Source organism: Geotrypetes seraphini, chromosome 1 (assembly GCF_902459505.1).
Source record: "Geotrypetes seraphini chromosome 1, aGeoSer1.1, whole genome shotgun sequence".
In the NCBI taxonomy this organism is placed as follows: domain Eukaryota; kingdom Metazoa; phylum Chordata; class Amphibia; order Gymnophiona; family Dermophiidae; genus Geotrypetes; species Geotrypetes seraphini.
This window is the reverse complement of record NC_047084.1, coordinates 117,767,307-117,782,193: the sequence shown is the minus strand read 5'-3', so window position 1 is coordinate 117,782,193 and position 14,887 is coordinate 117,767,307. Positions and strand designations below refer to the sequence as shown.

The following is a 14,887-nucleotide window of genomic DNA, read 5'->3' as shown; positions in this document are numbered from 1 at the left end:
ATGAAGACAGCTGATCTTTCACGTTCTCTCAAGTCATTTCAGGTAGAAAATGACACCAATCAATTTAGGAAATATTACTGACATTCGCCATGTCCTTTCAGCCAAATGCACAAGGTGCAAAGTTTTATGAAACCTTTAATTCTGTGGACATTGCAGGTCCAAATCTCAAACTATGCAGGTTAGAGGATTTAAAAATCAGAAAAAAAAGTGGCCTAAATTTCAAGGATTGCCCTGAGTTCTGGCTTTTACCTGAGGATGAACAAGTGACCCTTGCTCTTCGTCCTGAGTGGCACAGATTCTGTTGCAACAGCTGAGACCCGCAAAGAGAGAGATCCGCCTCTGTACCAGTACAGAAAACATTATCCAGCCAAGCTGGTCCTGAATCAGCAACTGGTCCTGAATCAGCAACTAGGCCTGAATCAGGAGCTGGTCTTGAATCAGCAAGTTGAAATGCGGCTTTCACGGCAGGTCCACACCCAATCTGCTTGCAGACCACGGTAGCATCGCGGATGTCCCAGCCGTGATCGCAGACTGTTCCCCAGGTGTTTTTGTGATAAACCTCCACTGTTCCATCACAAGAAGTTGTTCCACCCACCAGCCTCACCTTAGAAACCGAGGAGCCTGAAACAGAGACAGAACGCAAATGATTATCTTCTTACATTATTGGCATTATTCCTCCAATCCTAGGCTTCCTTTATTCTTGGTCACATCTATTGTATCAGGTGTATTTATGTATTTCTTTAGAATAATTGTGTACACACCCTTCAATTAAATAGCAGCAGATTGGTTTTATTCACAGATAATCCATCTATCAGCTGAAACAGACCATTGCTCCTCTGGAAGAGGGGGAAAAGATGTAAAAATAACTTTCAAAAAGAGTCTCCTACAGCCCAGAGTGTAGCTACGGAATTAAATATAGGATGTAAATGTTGGAAACTATTCTTTGTACTAACTCTGCCTGAATATTGCATATGCCGAAAAAAACAATCAAAAGATTCTTGGAGGAAAAGCTTAAAAACTGCTCAAGCACCATTAAGGTAGACTTGGGAAAAGCTCCTGCTTATTTCCGAGGGGAATCAGAACGGAGACTAGCTAAGTTTTGGGACTGGCCACTTTTAGAAACAGGACAGTGTCTTTCATTGACCAGCAGTCTGACTTAGTGTGGCAACTCATATGGAACCCTATCTTGCCCGGGATGCCGTTAGTAACTTTAAGAGGACCAGCTTGAGTTCGGAAGTTAAATGACACAGTAATCAACTCATTTCACATTCTTCGTTTTGCTCAACTTCGGCATATGCAATATTCAATCGTTTCCAACATTTACGGTCTCTGTTTAGTTCCGTAGGAACACTCTGGGCTGCAGGAGGTCAACGGTCCTGTTTCTAAAAGTGTCCAATCCAGGTCACAAATATGTGGCAGGATCCCCCCAAATGGATAGACTCCTTTCTGCGTCCCCATCCCCCGGAAACAAGCAGGAGCTTTCCCTAAGTCTAGCAGTTTATTGATTTTATAGTTCCATGGCATCTTTTTTCAGATCAGGCAACCAGAACTGCACACAGTACTCGATGTGCAAATGTACCATGGACAGACAGACTTACCCCCCTCCCTTCTTTTAACAGAACTGTCTAGTGTTTTTTACTGCTGGCCACGGCGGTAACAGCACTGATGCTCTATGCGCTAAAAAACGCTAGCATAGTCTTGTAAAAGAGGGAGAAGGGGTTAACAGTGAAACTGCTTTCCAGCTTAAGGCTGGCACCCACTCCATGAAAAGTGGATACTATAACATTACATTACATTACGGATTTCTATTCCGCCTGTGCCTTGCGGTTCTAGGCGGATTACAATGTAGAAAATATCTGGGACATTCCAGTAGAATTACATTTCAGGATAGGAGTAAGTTACAGGAACAGTGAAGAGTTATGATATTACAATTTCACAGAAGATATTACTTATTACAGAAGATAATACATATAGCAGAAGATAATGCATTTTGCAGAGGTAATACATGTCAACTCGATCAGTTAAGTCGGGTGTAGTGTAGAAGAGTTACAGTACATTCTTGATCACAGACAAAGAGATAATATGGATGAGTGATTCCGAAGTCGTTGAATGGGAACTCATTGGGCGGTGGTTAGAGTGATGGGAGATATTTTTTGAACAGTAGTGTTTTTATTTCTTTGTGGAACTCTTTTATGTCTGTTGTTTTGGTCAGTAATTTAGAGATGTCAGAGTCTATTTTGGCTGCCTGTGTCCCCAGGAGGTTGTCATAGAGTTTCTTACGACAGGTACCGTTGAGTGGTGGATATGTGAAGAGGTTCTGTGTTCTCCTTTTTCTTGGTGGGTGGTAGTAGTGAAAACAGTTATTTAGGTAACTGGGTGCCGTGCCATGGGTTACTTTGAAAATGAGACAGTAGAGTTTGAATTGTGTTCTTGCTTTTATTGGTAGCCAGTGGGATTCTAGGTATGCATTGGTAATGTGGTCGTATTTGCTGAGTGAATATATGAGTCTGAGGGCTGTGTTCTGGATGGTCTGTAGTTTTTTTATTGTGTTGGTCGGGCAGGGTAAGTAGAGGCTGTTGCAATAGTCGACGATACTTAGTACCATGGATTGGACAATGATCCTGAATTGGTCTTTTTTAAAGAATTTTCTGATTTTTCTTAAGTTTCGCATTATGAAGAATGCTTTTTGGGTGATTTTTTGGATTTGTGTTTGCATTGTGCAGCATCTGTCTAAGTGTATTCCTAGGATTTTGAGGGAGTTCTGTATAGGGTACTTGATTGAGTTTACTTCCAGTTCTGTTAGGGATGGTTTTTTGTCTTTCTCTAGTAATAAGAATTTGGTTTTGTCAGAGTTCAGCTTCAACTTGTGATCTATCATCCATTTATCCACTGTTTCCAATGTAGTTTTCAGGTGTTCTGTGGAGATTGGGTTATGTATGTCGAATGGAAGGAGGATGGTAATGTCGTCCGCGTAGCTGAGAGAAGTAATATTTTGGGCGTCTAGGACGGTGCCTAGGGAGGATATGAATAGGTTGAAAAGTGTGGGAGAGAGGGGAGAGCCTTGTGGTACTCCACATGGATTGGACCATGGTTCAGATAGAATGTCTTTAGATTTGACTCTGTATGTTCTATTTTTGAGGAAGCCTTTGAACCAGTTATGAACTTTACCTGAAATTCCTATTGCGTCTAGTATTTGGAGGAGTATGTCGTGGTCCACTAGATCGAATGCCGCTGATAAATCAAATTGGATGATTAGCAGTTTGTTTCCTTGGCTGAGGTGACTTCGAGCTATGTCTAGTAGAGATACCAGTAGAGTTTCGGTACTGTAGTTGGTTCTGAATCCGGATTGGGATGGGTGTAAGATATTGTGGGATTCAAGGTACATGGACAGTTGTTGTGCGACTAGTCCTTCTATTATTTTGACGTATGTTGGGATAGAAGCGATTGGTCTGTAGTTTGATGGGCTGTTTGTTAGACCTTTGGGATCTTTCAGTATTGGCGTGATTATAATTTCTCCGAGGTCTGGTGGGAACTGGCCTTCCCTGAGTGTGGTTTGCAGCCATAATGTGTAGCAAGCTTTGAAGTTGGTGGAAGCTGTTGCTAGTAGGTATGGTGGGCAGTTATTCAGATCACATGCTGATTTGCAATATTTTTTGTATAGCCTGTCCAATTCGGTCCATTGGGTTTTAGGGAAGTCGGTCCAGAACCTGTCTGCTGATATTGCTTCGGCTGTTGTGGGTTTTGTTAGAATCTTGTCTGTGTTGTATTGTGAGTTGTTGAATGTTGTTCTAATTGAGATGGTTTTATTTTTGAAGTGGTCTGCTAATTGAGAGGCTGTAGGTGTTAGGTTTTCCTGGGTGGCTAGACATGGTTTAGTGTCGGTGAGGTTTCTTACTAGGTTGAACAGTTTTTTTGTGTCTGGTTTGTCGGTGCCTATGAGGTTAGAGTAGTAGTCTTTGCGTTTTTCCTTCAATTTGATTTTGTATTGCTTGAGTTGGATTTTCCATTCTATTTTGGTAATAACTTGTTTCTGTTTTGACCATGCCCTTTCTAGTTGTCTACATTTCCTTTTTAGTTGTAGGAGTTCGGTGTCAAACCATTTATCTGATTGTCTATGTATTTTGTTTTTTTCTCTTAGTGGTGCTAGTTTGTTCAAGGTCGATTCGCTGAGAGACCGCCAGGTGTTTATGAATTCACTAGGGTTGGTGGAATCTATTTCTGAGTCCACTGCGCTCCAGAATGTGTTTGGTTCGATTTTCTGTCTAGTCTTATAGCTTGTTTTGAGGGGGGTGGGTTTGTTTTTGGTATGTTCCCAGTTGATGGTGAAGTTGTATTTATAGTGGTCCGAGCATAGGGTGGGTTGCCAGGCGCCATTGGTGATTTGGATGTTTTGTGTGTTGAAGTTTGGGGATGAGTATGCTGCGATATCGAGTTGATGACCTTTTTCATGTGTTGGTTCCGGGTTGAGGATCTGGTACGATAGGGTACTGAGGTATGATATAATATCTTCTACTTGTTTGGAGGAGTGGTCTTCTAGGTGGAGGTTTAAGTCACCAAGGATCAGATTGTTTGTAGAGGAAAGCGAGTTCTGGAGGATGAACTCTTCTAGTTCATGTTTAGTTATGTTCCATTTTCCTGGGGTGATGTAGCATAGAAGGCAGTTTAGATTTCCTGTTAGGGTGGTGTCAGAAAGTTGGCAGGCTAGAAGGTCTAGGTGGAGGGAGGAGTGCTTGGCTAGGACTTTGATGTTGAAGTTGTTTTTTGCTATGATTGCAATCCCTCCTCCTCGTCTGTTTGCTCGGCATACTAGTTCAATTTTGTATCCTTTGGGACAGATTTCTATAATGTGAGGGTCTTTGTCGGATGTGAGCCAGGTTTCAGTGAGGAAGAGGCATCCTAGGTCTTCTTTGATTAGCCAGTCTTTGATTAGTTCTGTTTTTGGACCTACCGATCGTATATTTAAGTATGAACATGCTATTTGTGTGATTTTTGTGAGTGGGTAGGGGGTAGGAGCTATATTTGATAGTATTTTTTGTGTTGTCTGGGGTCTTTGAAAGCTTATCTTGGCTTTTGTTGTATGTCTTTTTCCCCAGATTGTGGGTATGCTTGTTTGGTTGGATGGTGAACAGAGGATCAAGGTTCTAGGGGTTTGGGTTTTTCTGGTATGTAGGACCGATTTGTTTGGTACTGTAATGATTGGGATTGGCTGTGTGTGGTATCCGGTTGTTTTCCATTTGTCTGTGAAGAGGGATAGTAGTAAGATAGCAAGGATGAGTTTGGGTGTGCTTGTATCCATTCTGTGTGTGGCTGAAAGAAATTGTTGTGGAATTTGCTGGAACTTTGGAGGGCCTCGGTATGTAGGCTGGTCGGGTTCCTGTTTGTAGTTGAGTTAATTAGTAATTGTTTGTTTGGGTTTTGGTATTGGTGGTCTAGTGTGATTTCCTGGTGGTGTTAGGTGGTTATTCACACTCACCTCTACGTTAGGTAGTGTTGGCAATTTCTGTATTCGGCAGTCGTCGGCGCGCCGAACGGCGGTGCGCCATTGACCCTGGGTCGAATTAAATATGGTGTCCTCCTGCGGGAACGGGGGGCGGAGCAGGGCTCCCACGCCGGCCCGTTCGAGCTGGCTTGTGTGGCGCTGGCGTCGGGTCTCTTGTTTTAAATATGGTGTCCTCCTGCGGGAACGGGGGGGTGGAGCAGAGCTCCCACGCCGGCCCGTTCGAGCTGGCTTGTGTGGCGCTGGCGTCGGGTCTCTTGTTTTTAAATATGGTGTCCTCCTGCGGGAACGGGGGGGCGGAGCAGGGCTCCCACGCCGGCCCGTTCGAGCTGGCTTGTGTGGCGCTGGCGTCGGGTCTCTTGTTTTAAATATGGTGTCCTCCTGCGGGAACGGGGGGGTGGAGCAGGGCTCCCACGCCGGCCCGTTCGAGCTGGCTTGTGTGGCGCTGGCGTCGGGTCTCTTGTTTTTAAATATGGTGTCCTCCTGCGGGAACGGGGGGGTGGAGCAGAGCTCCCACGCCGGCCCGTTCGAGCTGGCTTGTGTGGCGCTGGCGTCGGGTCTCTTGTTTTTAAATATGGTGTCCTCCTGCGGGAACGGGGGGGCGGAGCAGGGCTCCCACGCCGGCCCGTTCGAGCTGGCTTGTGTGGCGCTGGCGTCGGGTCTCTTGTTTTAAATATGGTGTCCTCCTGCGGGAACGGGGGGGCGGAGCAGGGCTCCCACGCCGGCCCGTTCGAGCTGGCTTGTGTGGCGCTGGCGTCGGGTCTCTTGTTTTTAAATATGGTGTCCTCCTGCGGGAACGGGGGGGCGGAGCAGGGCTCCCACGCCGGCCCGTTCGAGCTGGCTTGTGTGGCGCTGGCGTCGGGTCTCTTGTTTTAAATATGGTGTCCTCCTGCGGGAACGGGGGGGCGGAGCAGGGCTCCCACGCCGGCCCGTTCGAGCTGGCTTGTGTGGCGCTGGCGTCGGGTCTCTTGTTTTAAATATGGTGTCCTCCTGCGGGAACGGGGGGGCGGAGCAGGGCTCCCACGCCGGCCCGTTCGAGCTGGCTTGTGTGGCGCTGGCGTCGGGTCTCTTGTTTTAAATATGGTGTCCTCCTGCGGGAACGGGGGGGCGGAGTAGGGCTCCCACGCCGGCCCGTTCGAGCTGGCTTGTGTTATAATTTAGCTAAGCCGATACTTTCTTTTTTCCCTTCACTAGAGCTTTAATTTTCAGTGATGGTTGGAGATGGGAAAGAAGAAAGGAAAGACTGAGGGTGGGCAGGAGAAGATGGCAGTGATTGGTGTGCTAGGAAGAGTTCATCAGTCAATGGAAAGGGAATTTGACCTGGGAAATGTTTATGGCCGGGTCAGTGGCCCAACAAGATAATGTAGCCTTCCCTTCTGGGAGGAGGAGCTCAGTCTTACTTTTACCTGATTGTTGTTGCGAATAAGTTAAGTACAGTAAAACATTGGATTACAAGTACTGTAACTTGGTTTGCAAGTGTTTTGCAAGACAAGCAAACATTTCATTATATTTTAACTTGATATACAAGCAATGACTTGCAATACGAGTCCATCCAGTATACACGCGCCACATCATCACAACTGAGCCGATGGTTCTTCTCTCTCTGACGCTGCAGAGGTGTAGTGACTATTCTAAACGAGCGAGGTCTTGCAATACAAGTTTTTGGGTTGTGGAACGAATCTTCTGAGTTTCCATGATTTCTTATGGGGAAATTCGCTTTGATAGTTGAGTGCTTTGGATTACAAATATGCTTCTGGAACAAATTATGCTCGCAAACCAAGGTTTTACTGTACCTCAGACTGAGTCAGATCTCAGAAGTAAAGGGCGATACAAAATAAATTACTTCATCCAATAAGGCAATGGCAAAAACGGATGAAAAGGAAACAAAGTAAAATAGGATTCTTGGTGTCAAGAGAATGAACGTCACTAATTCTTTGTGGTGTCTTTTGAGGAGGTGCTGAAAAGTTCTCAGCCCAACAAGAGGAGAATGAGGCAGATATGGTTCAATCAACGATCTCAAACAAGGTCAAAACAGAGAATTTTGTTTCTGCAAATTGGCACCGAACGAAATAAGAGAATCCTCTTCAGCTCCAGTGGCAAAATAACGCTCAGAATTTAAGAACGTGATTGGTTGGGCTGAGAACTTTTCAGCACCCCCTCGCATTCTTCCTTCAGTTCCCCTTTAAATGTCTGATAACTTGCTATTCGTTAAGATTCTGAATGGAATGTTGCTGCTCTTTGGGGTTCCGGAATCTTTCTATTCGTTAAGATTCTGAATGGAATGTTGCTGCTCTTTGGGGTTCCGGAATCTTGCTATTCGTTAGGATTTTGAATGGAATGTTGCTACTCTTTGGGATTCCGGAATCTTGCTATTCGTTAAGATTCTGAATGGAATGTTGCTGCTCTTTGGGGTTCTGGAATCTTGCTATTCGTTAGGATTTTGAATGGAATGTTGCTACTCTTTGGGATTCCGGAATCTTGCTATTCGTTAAGATTCTGAATGGAATGTTGCTGCTCTTTGGGGTTCCGTAATCTTGCTATTCGTTAGGATTTTGAATGGAATGTTGCTACTCTTTGGGATTCCGGAATCTTGCTATTCGTTAAGATTCTGAATGGAATGTTGCTGCTCTTTGGGGTTCCGGAATCTTGCTATTCATTAGGATTTTGAATGGAATGTTGCTATTCTTTTGGATTCCGGAATCTTGCTATTCGTTAAGATTCTGAATGGAATGTTGCTGCTCTTTGGGGTTCCGGAATCTTGCTATTCGTTAGGATTTTGAATGGAATGTTGCTACTCTTTGGGATTCCGGAATCTTGCTATTCGTTAAGATTCTGAATGGAATGTTGCTGCTCTTTGGGGTTCTGGAATCTTGCTATTCGTTAGGATTTTGAATGGAATGTTGCTACTCTTTGGGATTCCGGAATCTTGCTATTCGTTAAGATTCTGAATGGAATGTTGCTGCTCTTTGGGGTTCCGTAATCTTGATATTCGTTAGGATTTTGAATGGAATGTTGCTACTCTTTGGGATTCCGGAATCTTGCTATTCGTTAAGATTCTGAATGGAATGTTGCTGCTCTTTGGGGTTCCGGAATCTTGCTATTCGTTAGGATTTTGAATGGAATGTTGCTACTCTTTGGGATTCTGGAATCTTGCTATTCGTTAAGATTCTGAATGGAATGTTGCTGCTCTTTGGGATTCCGGAATCTTGCTATTCGTTAGGATTTTGAATGGAATGTTGCTACTCTTTGGGATTCCGGAATCTTGCTATTCGTTAGGATTTTGAATGGAATGTTGCTACTCTTTGGGATTCCGGAATCTTGCTATTCGTTAAGATTCTGAATGGAATGTTGCTGCTCTTTGGGGTTCTGGAATCTTGCTATTCGTTAGGATTTTGAATGGAATGTTGCTACTCTTTGGGATTCCGGAATCTTGCTATTCGTTAAGATTCTGAATGGAATGTTGCTGCTCTTTGGGGTTCCAGAATCTTGCTATTCGTTAAGATTCTGAATGGAATGTTGCTGCTCTTTGGGGTTCCGGAATCTTGCTATTCGTTAAGATTCTGAATGGAATGTTGCTGCTCTTTGGGGTTCCAGAATCTTGCTATTCGTTAAGATTCTGAATGGAATGTTGCTGCTCTTTGGGATTCCGGAATCTTGCTATTCGTTAAGATTCTGAATGGAATGTTGCTGCTCTTTGGGGTTCCGGAATCTTGCTATTCGTTAGGATTTTGAATGGAATGTTGCTACTCTTTGGGATTCCGGAATCTTGCTATTCGTTAAGATTCTGAATGGAATGTTGCTGCTCTTTGGGGTTCCGGAATCTTGCTATTCGTTAGGATTTTGAATGGAATGTTGCTACTCTTTTGGATTCCGGAATCTTGCTATTCGTTAAGATTCTGAATGGAATGTTGCTGCTCTTTGGGGTTCCGGAATCTTGCTATTCGTTAGGATTTTGAATGGAATGTTGCTACTCTTTGGGATTCCGGAATCTTGCTATTCGTTAAGATTCTGAATGGAATGTTGCTGCTCTTTGGGGTTCCGGAATCTTGCTATTCATTAGGATTTTGAATGGAATGTTGCTATTCTTTTGGATTCCGGAATCTTGCTATTCGTTAAGATTCTGAATGGAATGTTGCTGCTCTTTGGGGTTCCGGAATCTTGCTATTCGTTAGGATTTTGAATGGAATGTTGCTACTCTTTGGGATTCCGGAATCTTGCTATTCGTTAGGATTTTGAATGGAATGTTGCTACCCTTTGGGATTCCGGAATCTTGCTATTCGTTAAGATTCTGAATGGAATGTTGCTGCTCTTTGGGGTTCTGGAATCTTGCTATTCGTTAGGATTTTGAATGGAATGTTGCTACTCTTTGGGATTCCGGAATCTTGCTATTCGTTAAGATTCTGAATGGAATGTTGCTGCTCTTTCGGGTTCCGTAATCTTGATATTCGTTAAGATTCTGAATGGAATGTTGCTGCTCTTTGGGATTCCGGAATCTTGCTATTCGTTAAGATTCTGAATGGAATGTTGCTGCTCTTTGGGGTTCCGGAATCTTGCTATTCGTTAGGATTTTGAATGGAATGTTGCTACTCTTTGGGGTTCCGGAATCTTGCTATTCGTTAAGATTCTGAATGGAATGTTGCTGCTCTTTGGGGTTCCGGAATCTTGCTATTCGTTAAGATTCTGAATGGAATGTTGCTGCTCTTTGGGGTTCCAGAATCTTGCTATTCGTTAAGATTCTGAATGGAATGTTGCTGCTCTTTGGGATTCCGGAATCTAGCTATTCGTTAAGATTCTGAATGGAATGTTGCTGCTCTTTGGGGTTCCGGAATCTTGCTATTCGTTAGGATTTTGAATGGAATGTTGCTACTCTTTGGGATTCCGGAATCTTGCTATTCGTTAGGATTTTGAATGGAATGTTGCTACTCTTTGGGATTCCGGAATCTTGCTATTCGTTAAGATTCTGAATGGAATGTTGCTGCTCTTTGGGGTTCCGGAATCTTGCTATTCGTTAGGATTTTGAATGGAATGTTGCTACTCTTTGGGATTCCGGAATCTTGCTATTCGTTAAGATTCTGAATGGAATGTTGCTGCTCTTTGGGGTTCCGGAATCTTGCTATTCGTTAGGATTTTGAATGGAATGTTGCTACTCTTTGGGGTTCCGGAATCTTGCTATTCGTTAGGATTTTGAATGGAATGTTGCTACTCTTTGGGATTCCGGAATCTTGCTATTCGTTAAGATTCTGAATGGAATGTTGCTGCTCTTTGGGGTTCTGGAATCTTGCTATTCGTTAGGATTTTGAATGGAATGTTGCTACTCTTTGGGATTCCGGAATCTTGCTATTCGTTAAGATTCTGAATGGAATGTTGCTGCTCTTTCGGGTTCCGTAATCTTGATATTCGTTAAGATTCTGAATGGAATGTTGCTGCTCTTTGGGATTCCGGAATCTTGCTATTCGTTAAGATTCTGAATGGAATGTTGCTGCTCTTTGGGGTTCCGGAATCTTGCTATTCGTTAGGATTTTGAATGGAATGTTGCTACTCTTTGGGATTCCGGAATCTTGCTATTCGTTAAGATTCTGAATGGAATGTTGCTGCTCTTTGGGGTTCCGGAATCTTGCTATTCGTTAAGATTCTGAATGGAATGTTGCTGCTCTTTGGGGTTCCTGAATCTTGCTATTCGTTAAGATTCTGAATGGAATGTTGCTACTCTTTGGGATTCCGGAATCTTGCTATTCGTTAAGATTCTGTATGGAATGTTGCTGCTCTTTGGGATTCCGGAATCTTGCTATTCGTTAGGATTTTGAATGGAATGTTGCTACTCTTTGGGATTCCGGAATCTTGCTATTCGTTAAGATTCTGAATGGAATGTTGCTGCTCTTTGGGGTTCTGGAATCTTGCTATTCGTTAGGATTTTGAATGGAATGTTGCTACTCTTTGGGATTCCGGAATCTTGCTATTCGTTAAGATTCTGAATGGAATGTTGCTGCTCTTTCGGGTTCCGTAATCTTGATATTCGTTAAGATTCTGAATGGAATGTTGCTGCTCTTTGGGATTCCGGAATCTTGCTATTCGTTAAGATTCTGAATGGAATGTTGCTGCTCTTTGGGGTTCCGGAATCTTGCTATTCGTTAGGATTTTGAATGGAATGTTGCTACTCTTTGGGATTCCGGAATCTTGCTATTCGTTAAGATTCTGAATGGAATGTTGCTGCTCTTTGGGGTTCCGGAATCTTGCTATTCGTTAAGATTCTGAATGGAATGTTGCTGCTCTTTGGGGTTCCAGAATCTTGCTATTCGTTAAGATTCTGAATGGAATGTTGCTGCTCTTTGGGGTTCCGGAATCTTGCTATTCGTTAGGATTTTGAATGGAATGTTGCTACTCTTTGGGATTCCGGAATCTTGCTATTCGTTAAGATTCTGAATGGAATGTTGCTGCTCTTTGGGGTTCCGGAATCTTGCTATTCGTTAGGATTTTGAATGGAATGTTGCTACTCTTTGGGATTCCGGAATCTTGCTATTCGTTAAGATTCTGAATGGAATGTTGCTGCTCTTTGGGGTTCTGGTATCTTGCTATTCGTTAGGATTTTGAATGGAATGTTGCTACTCTTTGGGATTCCGGAATCTTGCTATTCGTTAAGATTCTGAATGGAATGTTGCTGCTCTTTGGGGTTCCGTAATCTTAATATTCGTTAGGATTTTGAATGGAATGTTGCTACTCTTTGGGATTCCGGAATCTTGCTATTCGTTAAGATTCTGAATGGAATGTTGCTGCTCTTTGGGGTTCCGGAATCTTGCTATTCGTTAGGATTTTGAATGGAATGTTGCTACTCTTTGGGATTCCGGAATCTTGCTATTCGTTAAGATTCTGAATGGAATGTTGCTGCTCTTTGGGGTTCCGGAATCTTGCTATTCGTTAGGATTTTGAATGGAATGTTGCTACTCTTTGGGATTCCGGAATCTTGCTATTCGTTAGGATTTTGAATGGAATGTTGCTACTCTTTGGGATTCCGGAATCTTGCTATTCGTTAAGATTCTGAATGGAATGTTGCTGCTCTTTGGGGTTCTGGAATCTTGCTATTCGTTAGGATTTTGAATGGAATGTTGCTACTCTTTGGGATTCCGGAATCTTGCTATTCGTTAAGATTCTGAATGGAATGTTGCTGCTCTTTCGGGTTCCGTAATCTTGATATTCGTTAAGATTCTGAATGGAATGTTGCTGCTCTTTGGGATTCCGGAATCTTGCTATTCGTTAAGATTCTGAATGGAATGTTGCTACTCTTTGGGTTTTGGCCAGGTACTAGGGACCTGGATTGGCCACCGTGAGAATGTTTAGATGTTTTTGTGCTCAGTTCATCTTTCTTTAAGGGCCATTTTCAAACAAAATACATCTAAGGGAAAAACACAGAAATACAAGCCATTTGGCTGGTTAGGGGCCAGCAGTTTTACAAGACTGGCCAGACAGACATCCCAGCAGAGCCATGGGGGCAGCCCGAGGAGCACTGCAGTGGACTTCCACGGGTCATGTCACATTGTAACACCCTTCTACTGTATGCTGAGCCCTCCAGGAAGAGCAAAAAATGAACCGTACCCGACTATACAACAATACAAATGCTCTAGATATTTTGAGCCTGATAATGAAACCGTGTGAGCAGCAATCCCAGATATTCAATGGCCGGCTCAACAGCATTGAATTATGCAGATCAATGTTCGGCACCTCACACTTAGCCTAAAAAGCAGGTCCATCTGGCTGTGTGCCGTAGCTGGCCAGCCAAGAAAATCAGCAGAAACCAGCTATGCTGAGCGACATAGCCGGCAAGCTGGATATTCAGCGGGAGATAGCTGGTTATATGCCATTGGGTATCAGTGGATAGCCAATCCAATGGGACATTGCTGGCCACTTGAGTCCCACTGGGGACACTCACACTCTCCATCACAAGTTAGAGTGGAATATGGGCCTGGTTCCCCTTCTCTACAGTCCACTGCACCAACCACTGGTGAAGTAAGGGGGGGACAGAGGGCTGGCAGACCACCCCAGGTGCTGTCTTGGTAGGGGCACCGACACCTCTTTGCCCCCCATGCCATGCTCGCATCCTCCCTTCCTCCCGAACCTCTTTAAATCCTCGTCAGTATGAGCACCACCTGGTTCACCCCTGAAATCACTTCCTGGTTGCGGGGCCAGGAAGTGACGTCAGAGGGAATGCCAAGTGCCAGTTTTAGAATTTCCCCCTTAGTCATTATTGATTTATTCAAATTTAGATTTACTTAACATTTCCAATTCTTAATCAGAACCCAAACCTTTGTGACGTAAAATGCATAAAATTGTATTGCAAAACGCATAACAGAGATAGTGTCATAACCAGAAAGGATGAGTGAGGGAAAGGGGGCTGTAGTTGATAGTGAGGGGGAGGAGAGTGAAAACGCTGAAATGGGATTAGTGTGGATGGAAGAGAATGAAAAGATTACAGGGGGAAGGGAAGATGAGGCAGCTGAGGGGGTGAGAGGACGAGAGGAATATAGATAGGGTTACCAGACATCCAGATTTTCCCAGATAGGTCCTCTTTTTAGAAGACATGTCTGGGTTTTGAAAAGCTTCCATGTCGGTGAGGACACAATCATACACAAATACTTTCAACAATCGTGGAGTTTTGTCAATAATGAAAAATACACAAGTTTTCTTTCAGAACAAAGGCAAAAAGGGCTGAAATGAATTGTAACATTGCAAAAGGGAGGGGAAAGACCCAGAAATAAGACCTAATAAAGACTCAGCAGATTACAGGAACACCCAGGTGATGTTTTAAGAAAAGTGAGCAAATGACATTGGACTACGGAGCAGGGGAGGCATTAGGAACCTTAACTAATGCTTCATCCCAGGTAGGAACGATGTGGTCGAAGAACTTACCCGAACATATGACTCCGAGCCTGTCCTCAGGGTCTTTGCAATAAGTCCAACTTCTCCATTGATATTTGCAGTGGGACAACCGTGACTCAGAACCTTCACAGAGTAGAGCTTTCTCCCACCCTGATCCTGAAGTGTTCCAGAGTTGGGACCCTCTTACCACACTGACAACGGAACCGCAGCCCAGCTCTCTGCACACCACGGCAGCAAGCTGGGTCCCCTGATCTTTAGAACAAATCATTTTCCAGTCCTCTCCTACCGAAATCTCCACTTTTCCTGCACAGGAACTCTCTCCGCCCACAAGCCTGGTTTTAAAAGGGAGATCTGAAAGACATCGGAATGGCAAAGGGGAGAAGCAAATGTTAAACAACCACTCTCACCAGTCCTCAGAGGCATAGCCAGACATGATATTGTGGGGTGGGCCTGAACCCAAACTGGGTGGACACAGAAAAATGATGGCAGTAAAGGTCCCATGGCCCATCCAGTCTGCCCATC

The 14,887-nt window shown here is 44.0% G+C and overlaps 1 protein-coding gene across 1 annotated transcript in view; it reads right to left on the bottom strand.

The window, feature by feature from the left end:
• The window catches only part of LOC117356839 (scavenger receptor cysteine-rich type 1 protein M130-like), an 89,218-nt gene that overhangs the window by 37,376 nt on the left and 36,955 nt on the right, over positions 1 to 14,887 (bottom strand). The window contains exons 5-6 of the mRNA XM_033936596.1: positions 14,396 to 14,716; positions 250 to 621 (exon numbers count right to left, since the gene is read on the bottom strand). Coding sequence (XP_033792487.1) covers positions 250 to 621; positions 14,396 to 14,716 — 693 coding nt within the window. The remainder of the gene's footprint in view (positions 1 to 249; positions 622 to 14,395; positions 14,717 to 14,887) is intronic.